General features: G+C 29.6%; 1 protein-coding gene across 1 annotated transcript in view; it reads left to right on the plus strand.

Moving 5' to 3' along the window:
• The window catches only part of Utx (Utx histone demethylase), a 154,512-nt gene that overhangs the window by 7,488 nt on the left and 124,775 nt on the right, over positions 1-22,249 (plus strand). The window contains exons 2-4 of the mRNA XM_067265876.1: positions 12,529-12,595; positions 12,859-13,084; positions 16,234-16,283. Of these exons, the coding sequence (XP_067121977.1) occupies positions 12,529-12,595; positions 12,859-13,084; positions 16,234-16,283 (343 nt within the window). The remainder of the gene's footprint in view (positions 1-12,528; positions 12,596-12,858; positions 13,085-16,233; positions 16,284-22,249) is intronic.

Genomic DNA, 22,249 nt, shown 5'->3' on the forward strand with positions numbered 1-22,249 from the left:
GTTTCATCGAACATTTTCCATTGCGATTGAACACCTCTACCATTTCAACAACGTGCATGTTTGAAATGGTAAGGACTTCTCGTTTGTCTTTCCATTTACATACAGTAACAGGACCATTTCGCTGCCAAATAAACTCCCCCATCCTCACCAAAAATTTTGTCAGATTCTGAATCACTTAGATTAGTGTAGTACTCAAGTTGTTTTTTAGTCAGTGGTCTTTTCTTATCCATTTTGGGATATTTATAATTTGATTATAAAAATAAATAAAAAATAACACTCTCAAAAAAGACGTAAATGTGATGTGCTCGCCTCTATATCCGATTTATTACTAATGAATTTAGACGCACATCTCCGATTGGCTGTAGCGAAGTGACAGGACGAATCGTGTCTGTGCACGAATTAACTCGTAGTTTGGCTTTAGCGAAGAGCTTTCTGTTACATAAGCCAACTACGAGATAATTCGTAATACCTTTATTTTAAGAAAAACACATTTTATATGCTATTTGATTATTACTATATACTCTGATTAGAGTTTTTAATAATATAATATAATTAAATTAAGTTGGCGTTTTACAACAGAATCCTAAAAAGTCACGTGGCAGTCAACGTGTTAAAATATTACCTTCTATATTTGTTTCTTCATCATTGTCATATCTTGAATGTCAACATCAGATGAAGTTGAGCCAGTGTCATAAACCATTTTAAATAATTTCATCATTTGATGAATATACAGATCCTCCTTGACTTATGATGTTTTGACATACAATATTTTGCACATACAATGGCTGATGTGAGTGAAGTGGAAGTTTGGGGGAAAATGGCTAGAGTTGAATTCAGGATTCTCTACCGATATGTTAATGATCTTGAGACTTTTTTTTTATATATATCATCTTATATGTTGTGTTTTACAGTATACCCATTATGTCTGCAAAACATTTTGCTGTGTCTCAATGAGAAACTTATTGTACTTCTCTGCTCCTTACCGACACCGGGTATTATAACTATAACTTCAAAAAACGAACCTGTTACCGGTGTAAATCTTCTTATGAGCGTCTGACTAACGTTTTCGAACCTAAAACAGTTCTTCTTCAGGCGAAGATGGAATAATTTAAAAGATAGAATAGAACGTTTCAAATCGAACCGCTTTGTCCAATTCCGTCATGGCTGACATGCGCTGTAGTGTCGCCATGACGGAAGATAACCAACACCCAACACTACAGTATCATCTCCATGTAGTGTCGCCATGGTGTAGATGACCAACACCCCGACACTACAGCGCATGTCAGCCATGACGGAATTGGACGAAGCGGTTCGATTTGAAACGTTCTATTCTATCTTTTAAATTATTCCATCTTCGCCTGAAGAAGAACTGTTTTAGGTTCGAAAACGTTAGCCAGACGCTCATAAGAAGATTTACACCGGTAACAGGTTCGTTTTTTGAAGTTATAGAGAAACTTATTATTATTATTATTATTATTATTATTATTTTGGAGGTTGCAGGACAATATTAATTACTTAAAAAGTGAAAAATAATTATATCATTTGATTTCAAGATTTATTTTATATCTTAAAAATAATTAATTTTATCCTGGGAAACAGATCACTTTTTGTCGAAATCCCAGGACAAGCAAAGAATCAGGAAATGAGAAAACCCTAATCAAGAGGATATTGCCAATAATAAACTCACAATTGAGCTTTCAAAAAGTTTATATTATAACATGGCTACGTGCTCCTTTAGGCTAATACTAGTTTACTCAGTTGGTGCTATGACAAAAGAACATTATTTTTATGGGAAAATCTTTATATCATGTCATTTTCACCCTGAATACCCCTACCATCAATATTCCACATTTATGGATAGTATTATTTAAACAATTCACATTGTAGATGCTCTAAAGATCCATACACTTCTGGATTTGTATTTTTGTTGATAATTCCACATGAATTTCATTTTTATTAGACTGTTCTAATTTTTATTGATTATTTGATATTCCAATCTTTACTGAATTTTTAAAAAAAAAACCGTTTCATTTATGTTCTATTCTTATGTTTAAAATTTGTTTGATTTTTGCCTGATGATGAAGGCTGTATGTCTTTGAAAGTACTTGCAATTTTTAATAAATACATATTTTTTAACATTGGTTTGGTATGATTTCTCTCTCATATAATATTCCCAGCATGAAGTGAAAATTGTTTTTGTCAATTGTCAGTTGTGTTAGTTACATTTTTTGGTTCTTTAGTTGCAGATATTAGCGACATTAATAGCAGGGGCAAGGCACTTTGATTTTACCCAGCAGCATTTAATGGTATTTGGGCTGGGTTCTCTCCATGCTTGATCTCAGCATAGAGACAACCATCTTTTGGATTAATTTTTAGTATTCAATTGGTTGCATTAACAGACACTACAATATGCATAAGTAGCATTTATCTGTAGCTGCATTTCACACTATGAATTGCTTTTTGCATCTAGTGGCTGCAAGAAGCTAGAGGTATTTGGATTGGTGGCATTTTTTTTTTAATCCAGATTTCAAAAGTTCTTTTTTCCATCCAGTCTTGAAAACTTTTCAAATACATGTACAAATTGGACCGAGCAGCATAACTCATTAGTAAATTTTTCAAATTTAAATTTTTTGAAATATCTAGGATTTTTAGAAGTTTGTTAACTAGTGGTCTTCTTTTTTTCTCCTTCAGCACTTACACAAAATAAAGCAGTAACTCTTTCTTTCTCTTTGATTTTTTTTTTTCCACGGTGTTTGTTTTGACTGTTTGTAAATTATATTTGAAAAATCAAAATATCCAGCAGCAGAAAGTATTTTAACTATTAAACTAACGTTTTCAACTGTCTTAATCAGTTATCATGAGAACCAGATTTTTTGTTTTGTTTGTTTTTCCATCTAGTTATAAGAGTTGTATATTAATTTATATCATATTTTGATGTTTATTTTTCTCAAAAAAGAGGAATCAAAAATATATCTTGCACAGAGCAAGTAAAAATGCAATTACAGCACTGCAGGCACATGCATGTGCGCATGCACAAGGCTCCACTTGACACTAATCAAATTATTTTTGCAAATAAAAGTATTCATTTGACAAAAAAATTGTGTCTATGTCCCTTGAAGTGCAAAAGGCTCTCTCGTAGTTTTTCATCAGGCTTGAAGTGACATTTTCTGGTGGAAATTGAAATGCTCACCTGCTGGTAAGCTGTGTGTTAACCATTCTCTCTCATTTTTTGTAAGCTGAACATGGTCCTCTTATCAGAAAGATGCAAATTATGTTATTTCACATGATCAGTGTTTTGCTAGTTGGGCTGCAATTTAAAAAAATTGTAGATTTATAAATTCCCACTGTCATCTGTTTGCTGTCTATCCTTCCTCAAACTCTAGAACAAAGTTAGATGAAAAGTTGAGACCAGATATGGAAAGGTTAGGGGCAGGAGGCCCTGATTAACTATATACAAACTTCCAATGAAAACTGGAAGTCATGTTATTTCAATTCAGAAATTTTCCTCTGAAAGGAGTTAGATGACTGACATGACTTGCTAACAGGAAAAGTATGATGTACAGGAACAAGACACAACTAATGTGAGTGGAGAACATTTTAAATTGAATAAATTAAGAATATGATTAAAAATTGCAGCCTGTATTGTGACAGTGTCACAATAAAATAATTTCTCATAAATACTATAGATATAGTTATCTATTGCAGTATTTTTCTAACTTTCTGTTCATACAACCTAGTATATTTGTTTTCATGGTTATGCGATTGAAATGTTTATAATATAAAATTTTTAAAAAACCTGGTAAACTGGAGTCACTTTATATTATATAATGAAATAAAACTATGCATCATTGATAACAACTTTTGTGTGTGAAATGTAACATCTAGTACATTTCTATTAAGTGGTTTGGGTCAATTTAGATTTGTAACAAATAACTTACTTCAATTCCAATATATATTATATTATTGAAATATAAATACTCCAACCAATGCCGAATTATCAGGCTAGAAAATGGCTATAGCAATATTAATAATTTAAGATAATTTGGAACTAGAGTTAGGTGTTAGGTGCCATCTCTTGCTAAATTTAATAATTAGAATTTAAATTAAATAATTTAAATAAATTTTAGGCCTAACTGGAAGAAAAGAATCAGCCCAAAGTGGGACTTGAACCCACAACTTCTGCTCACCGTGCAGATGCGATGCCAATTATGCTACCTGGACCTCTGGTCCGATCTTCCCTTCCAGTATATATAAGCTTACGCTATGACCATTGACAGCCATTACAATGCCAGCTAGGGACGCATTAAGATATAAATATAAATATTAAAAAATATAAGACTGACAATTGTAAATAAAACAGTTTGTTTCAAAATTATTCAGAAGTCTATTTTACTTTGAAAAATATTAAAGTTTTTTTTATAAACTTTAATATTTTTCAAAGTAATGAAATCCTTAATGAAATCCTTTTTAGAATGTACTTTTTAAATTGTAAGATGATTTTACAAATACGGCACCTCTATCTTTATTTTATATTAGAGTAGCATGTTATATCAGCTTGTTTTTACATCCATAATATTTATTGCATTTTAATATGTTTAATGAATTCCACGCATGTGTTTTACGTAATTTAAATAGTCCGTTAAAAAAGGTAATTTGTTCGAAAATCACAGTATTTGATTTCTCCTGAAGATGACAACAGTAAGTTGTTGAAAATACTTGTGTTTATATGTGAAACATTTCAAATAACTGTTAATAATGCAGCAACACAAATGTGTTAATTATTCTTTATTTTATGTTGGTGTGAAGTGTGTTAATACTATTTTAAGATGATTTTGTCAATTTCATTTTGTATGTACATGAAAAAAATTCTTTATTAGTCTGTTTGTGCCAAAATTCATCAATTATTTATTTTTTTATAATTTATTGTTATATGACAATAAACCTAACAGTTTGATTAAACAAGGAAATACTTTTAAAACTATTGCAAGTTAAATAGCTGTATGGCTATGATCTTGTATAAAATATCTGTTTTGTTGTTATTCAAAATAGAAAAGAGAAATCAATTTCATATAAACACATTCTATAATCTTAATTTTATTACTAAATGAAAATAATAATTATAAGAGGAAAAAAGGTTTTTTTTTTCTTTACTTTTCTTTCGAAGACACAATGTAGTGACGTAAACTTAAACACTGGGTGAATTTTTCATCCTTTTTATTCGGTTGGAACACTTTTTATTACATAACGCGTTTCGGGCCGATGAGGCAGTTGAGGTGGAGGAGTACGAGATCAGCGTTAGACAACACACCGGTAGACGAATCTCAGATTCGTACCCTTGGACTATTCACATCCGTCTAAACTACCGAATGAGGTACGGACCAGCTTTTAATGGTATACAAGCTCTCACCACCAGGATTTAGAAGCCATCTCTTACTTTTTAATGTTTAGTTGGCTGAAGAGGGGCATCGGCCTGAAACGCGTTATGTAATAAAAAGCGTTCCAACCAAATAAAAAGGATGAAAAATTCGCCCAGTGTTTAAGTTTACGTCACTACATTGTGTCTTCGAAAGAAAAGAAAAGAAAATACAAAACACGGTTTCCTCAAGATAGGAAAAAAGGTATTAAAAATGTTCAGTACTTAACAGATGTCTTTATTGTTGCTAGTTGTTAGAAAATATTTCATTAATACAAGTGTTTCTGTGGAAAATAATATTTTGCAATCCATTAAAATTTTAATGCAACTCATAGTTTGAGAAACACTGATCTATAGTATTTATTATGAAGTTGCAGACCTACCAATATTGAGACAATTCAGATCAGTAATTGTTCAAGCAAAAAAAATGTCTAGCACTCATTGTGTCTACCAATATAACTGAAAAGAACATGACAAAAATTTAATATTTTATTGTGAAGAGTAAAACATTTAGTAGCTTCTGCTCTCATAACTCTAACATATGAGGATGTGTCAAAATGATGTCATTTTGCTGCATGCAACGAGTACTAGAGCACTAAATGCAAGAATTTAAATCTGGTTTTATGCATCTGAGTAGGCCAAAATTATAAATCATAAAAAAGGAGTGTAGTGTAGAAAATATCCAATCTTAGCATTTTCTACTTCAGCATAATTTCAAAAAATGCTTCTCATAGATTATAACTTCAAAAAATAATTAAACAATTTTATGATCTGAAAACTGAAAATTTTGAATTTGTGTTATTTTTTCTAAAATATTTCTGATCCTCTCAATTATTTTCCACTCCCTTTTTATTTTTTTATTACAACATTAATTTCAACCTCAATATTCATTATTATTCAGAAAACTTTTAATGAATTATATAATTTGTAAATAGCTTAGTCATCATTTACTTTTATTAATAATAAAGATTTTCTTTCAGTTTTGAAATCTCTATTGTAACAGATCCATCTTTTAAAAAAAGAAAATATTTTCATTTTGTAAAACTAAATATTAAAGCAAAAGTTTTCTGTTTTGTAGAAACAGCAGTGAATGGCTACAGAATACACATGGGATTCCATCCTTTATCTATATTTTAATTTAACATCATCACTCCCATCTTATATGGACATTTCAATTAATAAATTCAGCAAGATTACAAAATTAAACCCACTCTAGTATGCCAAATTCAAAATATCCTATTTTAATTCAAAATATAATAAATGAATATATTATGTTGATAAGTATTGTCATCTCTCAACAAAACTATAAATGCTTTTATTTTCCATAGTAGCATAGTTTAACAAGGCTTTTAGGTCACAATGAAATATTGACATTCTATTCTTTATATTGAAAATTGTTTTGAGAAACCTAAAGTTTTCTGAATTTGACTAACAGTTTTCACAAATAATTAGTCAAATTGCTAAATAAGTTTTTTGGGCAGTTGATGCCCTGACGTATACTTTTACAATGGTTTTCCCAATGGGCCTTTGTGGTTAACTGTTTTCTTGAATACCCATAGAATAAAAAGTTTTTCCACTTCTGCTCTATAGTTATTATAATTTTTGTCATCTTTAGTAATGTTCTGTTAAAATACTAAAACATTACTGTCTATCAGCATTAAAACACTTTATTAACACAAGCACTTTCAACATTTTTATCAGTGTCATTTTCAGATAAAGAATATAAATTTAGAACAATTCAATTTTAAAAAAAAGAAATATTACATATTTAAAATGAAAAACATATTTTGGAATACAACATTAAATAAACTTGCATCTAACATAAGTATTTCATTTACATAGATACAAATTAGTATGAAAAATAAATAAATATATTTATTTGCAGATTTATCTCTATGTGCATGTTTGTTTATTTATTTATTTATATATAAATATATAAATAAACATACACACAGAGATAAATCTGCATGAAAAACAAAAAAATAATTACATAAAACCAAATGATAAAGGGAGATAACATAGATGCTAAATGCTCAAATTTTTAAAAAGTGATACCCAAATTCCTAGAAGATTCAACATAGATTTATTAAATGGTTCTGTTTTTTCAATAACTAATGCCTTCCAGATAAAGTAACTTTTTTTGTCACCACAATGTAAAAGTAATGAAATCTCATTCCATTTTGAGACACAATTCTTTTCTACAACACTTTCTCATTATGGATATTGCTCTGGTGATCAGTAAGACGGGTTTGTAATTTTTTGTCGCGGCTACTATATAAAAAATATTTGTATCTTTTATCTGGCTGTTTTAATGGAACTAAATAAACTCCCAATTTTTCTAGTGTGGAAAATACATCTCTGTCATTGCAGAGAAGCCTGTGCAAAGTTATTTGTGGTTTAATTGAAAGAATAAGTCCATTTTTCCTAAAATTTTTGGTGATGTGTAATGAAATGGGCCTAGGTACAGAATGGAAGGAGATACAAACATAAGCTTGTCACTTTGTGCAATCAATGCTGTAGGCAGGAAGAATGACCTACCTACCCGATCATTGATATGTTTAAATTTTACATGTGTAGTAAGTCATATGCTGTTTTATTTTGTCAACATGCTGTATTGTAAGAGATGTGAGAATCAGGAAATTTGTACAAAATTGGTCAGGGAAAGTCATGGAATTTAAAACAAAAATTTGAGTAGGAACCCTGAATTTGGTTTAATTTGTGTTTCTTTAATAATTATCTGGTTTTTTGTGGTGGTTTTAGTAAACTATGTATAATTGCTTAGAATAAGATTTTATCGAATATTTTATAGTTGTGTTTGTATATATATTATATATACAGTCAAACCTCATTAATACAAATTTGAAGAAACTAAAAATTAGCAATTCATATTATTAACAAGATTTCTATAAACAAACTTTACAAAAAATCAATGATCTTACTACAAATGTCAAAAACCATATTTTCTCCCAGTTATTTTGCTAGGTTTTATCTTGTTTTGATATATCAAAAATAAATAAAGTTATGGAGTACTTCAAATATACACATTATACTTTATTGAGTGGCTTGAAGAAAGAATTAATGCTCATTTTTTGACATTGGTTAGAGTTGGACAATTCAAACTACTGGATATAATACCATTTCTGAATTTAATTTGGTCCTAATTGATTAGACAAAATTGAATTCAGAAAGTGGATACATGTAAAACATGTAAAACTTACAAATTTAAAAATAACTCATTTGCTTGGATTTTAATGGAAACTGTTTTTAAATTTAAAATTAAAAACTAATTACAGTATTTAATATTGTAATTCAGTTGTTTTTATTATTTTCTTTATTAAACAATTAAAAATAACTATTTTGTAAAACTACAAATTTTTATTTGAATATTTTCTAATCCTATTAACTTCTAGTTTCCATTGTGCAAGTCATGTGTCTTAACTAAATGCTCAGTCAGTGGCGGATTTCCAAACAGGCACGCCTGGGGCCTCAAAATTCAGCTCTCAAAATAAAAAAAAATTATTTTAATTAATTATTATTTTTTTCATAATAAAAATAGTTAATAATTTAGCAGTGTTTCCTAAATTAAATTACTCTTAATTATTTACCAAACAATAGTGAAATATATTATAATAATTTACAAATAAATTTTTATTATTCATAGATTACTAGATTTTTGAAATACAAATCACTAGTAAATTTAAAAATAAATTATTTTTTATATCCATGGATTATTAAATTTTTTTGTTTTTAACACTTTTACCTATTGAAACTTAACAATTCTTGTACCAATAAGTTTCAGTTTTCATAATTAATACAATTTGAACATCAATAACCTTTTAAATACAGCCAGGCAGTTGTGATTTTATATTGGTTAATTTTCAATGTTATTTCCCTGTCTCGCTTTTTTTGGACCACCAGTATAGTGTGAAAATTCGAACCCGCCGGAACCAACCCGTTAATAATAAAATATTTTATTGCTTGGTTCCCACGAAGAAAATATGAATCAGGAGGAACAAGAGTCGAAAAACGCGGGTTGGCGAAACTGAATAACGTGACCGAGAGGATAAAAGGGCGACGAGGGAAGACGGGGGCCGGTTACGTTCTGTCACTTTGACTGTGTGCGCGCGCAATATCGAGGGAAACACCCGAAATCCACGGAATACGTTGACCAGGAGGACCGACCCGGATCACGAGGTATGACCCGAATTTATGTAAACTCTCCCTCCGCGGATCTGAAAAGAGGCGACCGTCGCGCGCCTCTTCTGTAATTATATCGTTAGCTTAAATAAATTGTTGTTGTTATTATCCGTTGGCTATGTCCTTTATTCGAATATTATCATCCGCCACTCTATCGTCGGACCCATCCGCTTCCTCCACTCGCGTAACGCGTAACTCATCCGAACCGCCATCTTGACGTGGGCAGGTCTAACGGACCTGTTAGCCGAAAAAAGGAGGACCCAGACTCTGTCCGCCTCCTGGCACCCACAATAGTGACTACCAGAGTAAAAAACATGCATGTCGAATGCACATTGTAGGGTGTAGGGGTAGTGAAAATATTTAGAGGGAGGGCCTCAAAATTGAATTGTGCCTGGGGCCTCTCAAGTGTTAAATCTGCCACTGCACAACATATGAAGTGCTGATTATAAGAGAAAGTGTAATTTTTTCTTTAGTTGGAGTGAATATCATTGGTATGTATATTGTAGGGTGTAGGGGTACTGCACAACTTTGATGATAACAGTAATGTTTGTCAGAGTTTCAATGTCAAAGTTAAAAAATGCATTTGTGGTTATGATGTGGTTTGTGCATTGCCACTTTGCTTTCTGCTTCTCCAAAGTAACATGACCCAGTGTGATTTGTATTAAATGACTCAATAAATTGTTATTGAATTCGTGGCATCTCAACATACTTTGTTTTACATATTAACTGATATTCTGTATTAACCAAACTGGTTAACATTGAAATACATATCCTCATTCAACACAGGACCACAAATCAACTTGGCATAAATGCTGACTTTACATAAACAGATAATATAATAATGGGGTTTGATTGTATTTAAAATTACATTACCATGTATGTTAAAGGATTTAAATATATATTTTTATTTATGTACTTTTTAAAATTTGTATTAAAAAAATTTAAGTTGTTATAAATATGTTGTAAAAGAGAAAAAAGTTAGCTATCAATCATTCTAGGAGCAGTCTTTTCTGCAGAAGTGTGTATGGTAGCATCTAAAAAATAAATTATCATAAAACTTCTTGTAGTTTAAAGTAGACTTTAAACTATTGCACATACTTAATAGTAAGTCCAGTCACCTCTGTAGTCAGTTATTATTTGGCATCTTCTGTCCATGCTTTCCATCAAATTTCCTGCATATTCTTGTGGTAGAGTACCATATTTGCTGAATTCTTTTCATAAGCTGCTTGAGATTGTATGCAGACTTTTGAATCTTTTTATACATATATGGACACACATTTTTGATTGGATTGTCATCTGGATCATGTTGTCAATTTATCATTGTCATTTTTCTTCCAAAACTGCATGCACAAGTGGTTCTGACGTTTTGGGTCATTATCTTTTGTAATAACTACTGACTTATGTCATTGTTATAAAACTTCTTAGCCAAAAACTCAACTAGCAATTTTTATAAATATTGCACATTTTTTCTGCATTTAGGTTGTCAACAAGAGGTAGTGTCCCAAAACTGCATTCACAGAACCATCCCCAAACATGGACTTTTATTGGATGTTTGACAGTACACTGAAGAGCCCTGTTACTTGATGTTGACCAGACTCTCTTAAGTGGATTCCATATCCAGAAAGATGCTTCATCTATGAAGTACATTATTCCAACCATGGCTCTTATTTTCATATGTCCATGCTCATTGTTTTTTAGTATCCTTTTCTGACAAAAGCAGTTTCTGTATAGTGGATTGGTGGATTTCATATAGGTGACATCTAATTGTATTTATTCCCATGTCTATTATCTTGTTACAAAGCAAAACTTGGTCTTTGTGAAATGTTAAGTTTGGACATCATTCATAAAGCTGGTAGATCACTTTGCCTTGCTTTCTTGTCATCAAACAGTTTGATTCTCTCTGTAGCAAGTCATCCACATTTCTAACCTCTTTATATTGACTCACTCATTCCTCCATGAAAGAATTTTATTTTTTAAATGATTTTGCAGCTGCTGTGACTGATAATTTGGTCCTTTTGAGTGGGTAACTAAAAACATGGCTTTGTAATGCTTTTAAGTATTTGTGCTCATTTTGAAAATGTCTGTTTAAAACATCATCAATATTTCATATACCAGTTAAATTAGTACTACTCAATAGAGCACACTTAAAGATTTTAACCACATTAAACAGATGTCACTACAGTTATTTTTCTCAAAGTTTTGCTATACATACTTTTGTGGAACATACTGTAAATCTAAAGATTGGACATTCTACTGTTAAAGTTGGTTAATAAGTGGTTAGAGAGCCATTATTTTTGATAACTAGATTTCAGATCAGTTTGGATGCCAATTTATTCTGAGAAAGTTGTAGACACAATGCTAGAGATCTTGTTTTTGATTAGTTTCCATTATGAGAAGTTACATTAGACAAATTCATAAACATGATTCTTAGATTAATGCCAAATGATTGCCAGATTACACTGGGCCGGATTAACGGTACTAATTACTTGACAGTTAATTAGTAGTCAGTAGCATAAATATAGCTTGATGGAATCTGGCAATTGTTTAGCATTGGACATTAAACAAGTCTGATGATAATCATGCTGGGTTCAATATTCTATAGATATCATTAAGGTGAAATTTATGCTCTGTGTTATGTTTATATTTTTTACATTTTCTTTTGCAAAGATTTTTTATGCTTTTTCCTTCTTCTATGTCTGAATATTTATGTTATTCAGAATAAGATAGATATTCAATCTTATACATATACCCTTTATTGTGATTCCAGGGATGCATGTAAGATCACATAACTTACATATATTAAATAGCTTTACTTATATAAAAATATTATTTTAGTAGAGAATTTGAAATAAATTTATAACATATAGTTACTAAAATGATCAGAATACTTTCCTCAAATTTTATTATTTTCTTTTTAGTCGTTTATTTGGATTTTTAAAACTTGGAATTCCTGAAAATGCTAAGAAAAAACTTCTAGTATTAAAGGTAAGATTTTCTTTAATATTTTAAAATTACTTATCATAAAAGGTAAGGAAACTAGTCAATAAATAAGCAAATTCTGCTAATTTTCTTTTATTTAATAAAAAGTTGAATTCCCGAAACTAGCAGAATTTATTTGAAATTACTTATTTTTTTATGATATGTTTTGCGTTAATTTTATTCTTTTTTTTCCCATACAAATTGATTTAATGCAATAGTATTATTTAATTCTTCTTTATAAAAAAGCCTAAATATATCATATTTTTTAGGCTGTGAAATGTATAGAAAAGACTCTTGTTCAGCATCAGCAGTTGAAAGAAAAAAAATTACTTTTAACACAAAAACAGTCAGGTGACAAAAATGGAGATTCTCAGTCAGCAATATCTGATCAAAATAGAGATAAAGGAAATGAAACTATTGAAATAAAGGAATTTTCTCCTAAAATCTATTGTCAGCTTGGTCATTATAATTTACTTTTAGAAGAATATGCAAAAGGTAAACCTAAAATGTGTTAATTATAAAGTTTTAATATTTTAGACTGATACAGTTTTAAATATAAAAAATTAAGTTAATAGCCATGTATTTGACATTTTGCTTTGTACTTTTTTGAAAATATTATTCACATTTACATTGTTTTACAGATTTAGCCATTACTGATTTAATACCAATATGTCAGCATATTGAAATGTTCCCAATACATAGGAAAACTGGTTCATTTTACAAACTGATATTCTGATTTGTTATTTTTTTCTTCAATATACATTCCTTACATTTTTTTTTCTCATGACAGACATTTGAGTATGATGATGACATATTATGATGTAAAAATAATTCAAGATAAAACCAATTTAAGGTGTCATTGGTGCAAAATCATGTGTAGAGAGGATACTCATTGCACATGATTTGCCACCATTGACAACATGACATATGGTTTTGTTACTTTTGAAGGATTCCATTTTTATAGGAAATGATGTGTAGCAATAGATGGGCAACAGATGATCATTGTTGCCAGGTCTAATGATTTAGCTCCAAATTTGGCAATTTTTCTATACTGTTATAGATTTATTGAAGGTGTGTTTGTGTTCAAATTTTTTCTTAAAAATGGGATTGTAGTCAGATCTAGGCAAACTAGACAATTACAATTTCCTAGGACTCTGATCTTAAAGATATCTGTAAATTGATTTGTAATTGTTTATTTCTTTACATTTGAATTTAAATGATTAGTGAACAAGGTTAATATTCTCTAAACCAATGAGCTTTCAGCAGTTTCATTTATTACCAACACCTGTTGAAAGTATGGATAAAAGTGAGGATTAGATTGGTTGGAAAATTATCAGTTTCAAATTGTATTAGCAGAATTCAATACCATATCATCTCTAATTGTTTTATAAACATTCAGAATTTTATTAGTTACCGTTTATCATGACTGACTGGCATCAAAAAAATTTTTCAACTCAGTTGATAGGCCTTTGTCAGTTGTAGAATACTCGACTGACTCATCAATACCTTTTGAAGGGTGATGACCAGCCTGTATAGTATTGCAACTGTACCATAAGTGTTAAGCACATACTGAGCAATTGCATTGCCTCTGAGAGGATTCGTAGACAGCATTTTGGAAATGCAAGTTTTAAAGAGATTTTGGGCCAGAGGCCAAATGTTGATAAATTATTGAACTTTCTAAAAGTCACAAATATTTATAAACAGATTTGTTTATTTATTTATTTATTTTCATATACACTTTGTTGCTATATACATTTTAATTGTTATATATTTTCGTTATCGGTTCTTCGTTTTTTGTTCCTTTCTGGTTTTTTATTTTTTTCTATTTACTTTTGTTATTTATTTATGTATTTATTTATACTATATGTTGTGGTGCAGCTTGGCCTTTGTGGCCCTTGTGCCAAAAAACCTTTACCAACCAACCAACCAACCAACCAGTTGTAGAATATGCAATGGTCATATACAGAAATATTTATATTTTCTATGACATGACCTATTTCATGTATAAGTGCAACAGATGACATATATAAGGTGCATCCCAAATAATCATCAACAAAGTTTTTAAAAAATTTTAAAACATATTAGTTACGTTAACTAGATTTTAAAAAATGTTTTTAATCATGTTTATTAAACGAATGAAATGCTACAAAGTTGCATCTTCCATATTTTTTTTAAAAATTAGCAGAAAGAAATTTTAACCTGTTCCAAAAAATTATCAATTGTTTGTTAAAAATACTTTCTAGGAAAATATATGCACATCAGTTTGAATTTTCATATATATGAAGTGTGCAGTGCCATAACATTGTAAATGCCATTTTTCTCTAGATACATTTTATTGAAGAATTGAATTCTAAAAGCAATGTTTTCTGCCACAAAAAGAATATTGTGGCGATATTGGCACTGTAAGTGGCTGTATTTTGAAAATGAATTTATATTAAGAAGTAATGTTTAAAGTGCTGAAGTGCAAGTCGTGACTTTTGGTGCTTAAAATGTTACGGTTTATATTTAAATCATTTTGATATAATCATTTGTAACCTAATGTATTTTTTTTATTATTTTATTGTAAACTTGAAATGAATTCATTCATTAGAAAGTGTTTTTTACCTCTCCTGAAAAGTTTCTTTTTTGGCATTTACAACATTATGGCATTGTACGCTTCATATATTGTTCCTCTGTAATCATATGAAAATATTTGACACATTTGAAGCATTGGAAAGTTGTTTGTTATTATGGGTAAAAAATATGATTTAAGTGATTATGAAAAAGATAAAATTGATGCCTGGGCAGTTGAAAGCATTTTCCAAAGTGAAATAGCTCCAAGATTAAATAAAGCTAAGTCATCAATAAGCAAATTTTTGCAACAGTAAGGAAGTTCAACAGAAAAATCAAATTCTTGACAAAAAACAAAAGTGACTACTCAACAATATAGGCATATGGTTTCATTTGGCAATTTTTCAATTGGCAAAAAGAAAAAAAACAAAGTTGTGTTTCAAAATCAACTGTTGAAATCTAGAAAAGCTAAATTCAGAAGAATGAAGAGAAGACCTTATCTTAAATCACACCAAAAAGAGGCAAGATTCAGGGCCAAAAATCCTATGACCTGGGATGAGGAATGGACCAAAGTTATTTTCAATGAGGAAAAGAAGTTTAATTTAGACAAACTTTGTAGCATTTAATTCGTGTAATAGCACAATTAAAAACAACAATGATTTTCATGTATATGAGATAACTGACAGTATTTTTTAAATTTTAAAATGTGTTGATAATTATTTGGAATGCATCTTACGTACGTACGTACTGTACATAGTATAGTATAGTATGGTTACTCTAAATGTTAGATACAAAAATGCAAACTTGCTTAGTTTTTAATGTATTTATTTTAGTTTGAATTTGAGAGTTCTTACTAAGCACTAACTGGTAATTAGACCAAAAACTAATTTGAAATATATGTAAAGCAAGTCTTATAAAATTCAATACTGTCTTTTAATTAAACTTACATTTTGTATTTAGTAATCTGAGCATTATTTCTGTTTGAAAAATGTGTATATTGTAACATCCTCATTAATTAAATATACACTTATTGCAATATTACTTAAATTAATTAATTAATATAAAGAATAAAAATTAATTTAAAAATTTTTCAGCTTTGTCTGCATACCAGAAATATCGTGCATTAGTAGAAGATCATTGGAAGGTAAGATTTTTGTTTAAATTGTTTGTTAGGAGTATGGTATCAAGTTATTTAAAATATCTTTAGACTGCTTTGATTTGGATATTTATAATACCAGTATTGTAAGAAATTTATGTAAAATGAATCGTTGTTATTGTCTAAATTATAATTTTTGACAAGTATTAGTATTTAACACTTGTAATAATCCATATATACTAATAATTATTACTATTATTACAATGTGTATTTATAAAAAAGTACAATGATGAAATTTAGCTATATTTTAATGTTAAAAAATTTTTTCACTATAAATATCTGTATGGTGTAATGATTTTTCAATACAGTGGAATCCAGTTAATTTGAAATTTTTTACTTGAATGCATGTGTTTTTTCCATTACTTTAATATAGGAATTTAATGTTAATTTGATTTAATGCAAAATTGGTGAATTTTTTAAACTCAAACTGAAAATTCTGCCTATAAGTTTTTTCATGTATTTATTGGTAAATGCATGTATAATAAGCACCTGTAGAATAACATTGTGTGTATTGACTGATAAACACATTATTCTACATTGTGACATGACACTGATGATGTGTATACTTCCTGATAAACACATTATTAGTATCATTTGATCTCAACAGGTCAATGACAAATGCATCAGCCAACTTAGGAAAAATGCTAAGTGCCAGAGTATTGGAAATGCAAGCTGTATGAGCAAAAATGGTCTCCACATGGAAGCGCACTGATTAGCCATTTTCTACAAAACTCAGAGAGAATTCTACAATTTGGGAAATGAATGTTATATTCTTAATCACCCATGGGTCCCAACTGACCCATGGGTGATTAAGAATATAACACTAAGGCACTTCCCTGAGTTAGATGATACACAAGGAAATAAATAGTATAAAACACAACAATCTGAGCGTAGCATTTAAATGTAATCCTATAGCATTTAGACTTTTAAGCAATGATAAGGTTCCACAAATTCCTGATTTGGGGATTTATTCCATACCAATCAAAGACCACTGTTTCTGCAGGAGGATGACATATGAAGTGTGTAATGCCATAAGGTTGTAAATGCTATTTTTCTCTAAATGTTTTGTTGAAGAAATTAATTCTAAATGTAATGTTTTCTTCTGCAAAAAATATTGTGTCGATAGTTGTGCTGTAAGTGGGTATATTTTAAAGTTGAATTTATGTGCAAGCCATAACATTTTAAGTGCCAAAGTGCAAGTCACGTGACTTTTGGTGCTTGAGACATTACGACTTAGGTTTACATCATTTTGTTATTCCAGAAAATTTGTAATGTATTGAGTTTTTTACTATTTTATAGTGAAATTGAAATGAATTCCTTCAAGACTTGAAGGAATTCATTCACTAGAAAGTTTTTTAAATCTCCTGAAAAGTTTGTTTTTTGACATTTACAACATTGTGACAGAGGTTTTGTAAGGTAGCACATTTCATGTAGTGCTACCTTACAAAACCTCTGGAAAGGATTAAGAAGACAAATATGTTATTGTCAGGGGTCTTAACAATACAGCTTTGTCATCATTTGCAAGTAAAAACACAAGGTATCATGGGAAAATGCTAAGATTACTGTATCAACCACTGATCTAAACAGCATAAAGCACATGGTGCAAATAAAAATCAACATTGGTGACTTCAGCATCAAATTTATTAAGATAAAAATGTCTTTGATCAGTTTGACTGAACATCTTCAATTATTGAAACTTTAAAGAAAAGAACTTGAGATATATAATTTAAAAAATGGAACATTATGTTTGAATTAAAAAAAGGAACAAGAGCTTTTTTAATTCAAATCATTTTTTTTTTTTAAATTGTATATCTCGAGTTCAGTTACTGAAATTTCAGAGAAAAGATGATCGGTCAAACTGATTGAAGATGATTTTATCTTAATAAGTACACTGCTGGAATTATAACGGTAGGTGTTTTTATAATAATAATATTATTATTATTATTGTTATTAAGTCTGCATCTCATGGTTTGACAGGTAATTTTGGCAGGTCAATGAAAACAAAGCCCATGTTTTCTTATTGTTAATTGAGGAATCTGAGTGATGTGGCATGTTTGCAAAGCAACAAACTTCTGATAGGTTAACTGCTAGGTTAACTGCTAGGTTAACTGCTAACTGCTCTGATAGGTTTGCTATCATTTCTGATAGGTTAACACTTAATGGCAGTTTCTTTAGATGCACAGTTAATGTTTTTGAAATTAGAGCTGTTGCTGTTATTAATACTTCCTTATGCTTCCAAAGTTATTGAACGTTGTTTCTCAATGATTTGATATTTGACAATTTTTGTTTGTTCTACTTTTTGTAAATTTTCAGTATTATGTATTAACACTTCAATAAAATAGGTTTTTCCTTGAAATTTAATTGACAGGAACAGTGTCAAGTTTATTATAATCAATTGCTTTGTCTGTTATTAGTTGTTTATCCCAATATAATATTGCTGATTTGTTTTCAATCACTGGAGATGGGTTGTATTTGTAGTAAGGTGCCATATTACTAAAAAGTTTGAATTCTTTTGGCAAGTTGTTGATAGATTATTTTAGCAATTTGATTATATCTCATAGTTTATTCTTTTGGTGTGAGTGCTTAGCATTCAGAAGTAATGTGTTGAATTGTATATAATACACATCCCAAAACCTGATACATTAATACTCAACCAGATGATCCCCTTAATTTATAGCCCAATTAATTAAGGTGATTGTTTGGTTGAATATGTTGAATTGTTTCGTTGGCTGATTTACATGCCCAACATTTGCCATCAATGTTTTCTTTCAGTATCATTTTTGATAATATTTTGTTGTTATTGATTGATCTTGAATGGCATACATAAATAAAGCCTTCAGTTTTGGCATGGATGTTAGATTTGTGTAGCTGTAATGTATAGTTTTCGATATCAATTTTCGTCTTGTGTAATAAATATGGAAATTGACCATATAGTGGCAATTCAATCCATTTATTATGACTGTTTTTTGTTGAGATTTCAATTTTGGTGACATTTCCAGCTAGATTTAATTTGTAATTTTATCATCTAGTTGAGCAAATACTTTGCGTAATTCATTGTTGTTTTCTGTGAAATATTTTCATAATTTTTCAATTTGTGAATAAGCCAAATAAATTGATCAATCCTTGTCCACCTTTACATCTTGTCATACATAATCTATCCTCACAACTTTTAGGATGGTGTTTATGATATTTTCTCATTATTGTTCTTGTATATCCATTTTTAGCTATTCCAAATCTGTATCACTCCACTTTAAAATGCCAAATGTGTATGTGATTGCTGGTATTGCCCATGTATTAGTTGCTGGTATTACATTGCAGGCATTGAGTTCTATTTTTAATATAGATTTTAAACAGTTGACATATTTTTCTTTGAACATTTTTTTAAGTTCTGTAGTGATCCATGGATTTATTTTGCAATATTCTCAAATATTTGTAAGTTTGATGTTCTGTTTTTATTATTATTTGCATCAACATTTTCTCATTGCATTGCATACCTTTAGATAAAACACATGGAGATACTTGGATATCTACAAGATTAATGGAAGATTTGAGTGAATTAACTACTATGATATAGATTGTCTATTCAATGAGTGGAAATCAATTTATGAACTGTAGATTAGCTTTAATATTTATTTCATGTTTTTATTATTAACAAGCATTTTTGTATTGTTATTTACCTTCATTTTTCTTTTATATTTAATTTTTATGTATCTTATTTTTTTATAATTTATATTATTATTTACAAATTAAAATGTTTTTTTATTTGAATTTTGTATGTTTGGTTCTGCAATTGATGGTACTCCATAAACTGGGCTGAAAATATTTTTGTGCATTAAAATACTACTTGCTGGAGCAATTTAAAGTGTTGCATTTTTATCATCTTTTGTTTCAGTATCTGGCTTGAAACAGGAAGATTTGACACACAGATTTGCTTTTGCTAATGTATTAGAGCAGTGCTTCTCAACAGGGGGACTATATAGTTCCAAGGGAGCCATAGGCCAAAAAATCAATTTTTGGGAAACCAGAACATGATTTTGGATGATCTCTGCTATGGATGTAGCTTCACTTTAGTGCCACCATTTGTTTGCCTCTGAAATTGGAATAAAATAGTGTGGAGCTAACCTTAAGTATTTTTAAAAAAAAATAACAATTAGCTATAGTAATACTGTATGCAAGGTGTATCTCATAAAATTAGATCCATTCTAAAAATTCCAATTTAAAAAATTACAAGTTTATTTACATAAAACTTTTATGCAAATACTTTTACTTAAACATAAAGCAAATATAATTTATTTATATATATAAACATCTCAAAGTCTGATATTTTATAATGATACCAAACAATTACTGGATTTAAATTGGGCTACTTTACCACTACTACTATATTCTAAGTTATTTAATTATAATTATTAAATTTAATAAGAGATGGTGCCTAAAGCCTACCTCTACCAAATTATTCAGTGTTTGATTATTAATAATAGTGGTAAAGTAACCTGATTTAAGTCTGGTAATTGTTTAGTTTCATTGTAATATTGAATATGTTGCTGTTATTTTTGTATATGTAGGGAAAATTGAAATTTAAAAACAAAAACTTAAAATTTTTTGTCCCAAAAATATAGTTTCAAGCACATTTATACTATATTTACAAATTGCAAATGCAAACCTACTTTTAATTGGATACAATTTATTTCAAAATCTCAAATAATTTTGCTTGCTAAAGTGCAAACAAAATTAGAAAAGGACATGCCCTAACAGATTTTGAAAAGAGGCAAATATCAGCTCTTCATGCCTGAGGAATGTCATCCAGAAAAATTGGAAAGCAACTGAATTATCCAGTATTTTTTCAAACAGTGCATCTGGAATGCCTCTAGTTTATTTATGTCTGGTTTCAGCATCATAGAGAAGTTTAGATAAAATTAGACCTATATATAGGTGCATCTTTGTGCCAAGAGAGAGGTTTTTTCTTAGGCACCAGTTAAGCCGGTCAAATATCATTGTTGCTTGGCCATCTGGCTGTTGATCTCTGCTATGGATGCAGTCTTTTTTTTGTGTAATATTGAGCCAAGATATTTGAATTTGTTGACCTGGTTGATTTGGGCACCATTAAGATGAATTGTAGTTGGTGAGTCGTCAGATCAGTGGTAATGACTTCTGGTTTTTTGTTAGTGATGATTAGGCTGTTTGATTGAGCAATTTGAGCAATCAAATTAAATATGTCAGTTTCTTCTGCATCAGATTCTGTAAAAATTGCACTATTATCTGCATTATGAGATCAGTAATAAATTTAGATGAGCCAAACTGGACTCCTTGTCATTTCTTGAAGGCTTTGTGCATGATAGCATCAATGGTTAAATGGTTACATGACTTAATGTTAATAATGATATTTGCAATGCAGAATCATACATTTGATAACCTACATGTGGACTGTTTATTATTATTAAAGTGGTATAAGTTCATTTTTCTTTGTGTTGAGATATTTAAGATTTGCAAAAACACAGACACCTTCCAAACTGGTTCCAGCAGGTCCATTTATTGGAAAAAAATGAATGTCTTTGATCACTTTTACAGATCTTCATCAGCTTATTACACATTTTCATAAATTGATTCAATTTATGGAAATGTAATAACCTGACAAAGATCTCTTAAAGTGATCAAAAGCATTTTTTTTTTTCCAATAAATGGACCTGCTGGAACCAGTACAGAAGGTATCTGTGGGTGTTTATATTATTTTCTAGCCTTTTTGGTTTTTTAAGGACTTGCCTTTCATTCAATTCAAATCTACTGAATTTATGCAAAATGTACCAAAAATTTATGATGTAACAACTAAATTCAGTAGATTTCATGTCTGGCAACACTGATGTGGACAAACTGAAGTGAATAAAGTAAATGTTAACTAATTACAAGTTTTATTTTTTTTAAATGAATGTATAAGTACATATGTATGTAATCATTAA

This window comes from Centruroides vittatus, unplaced genomic scaffold, assembly GCF_030686945.1.
Source record: "Centruroides vittatus isolate TY-2023 unplaced genomic scaffold, ASM3068694v2 contig_250, whole genome shotgun sequence".
Lineage (NCBI taxonomy): Eukaryota > Metazoa > Arthropoda > Arachnida > Scorpiones > Buthidae > Centruroides > Centruroides vittatus.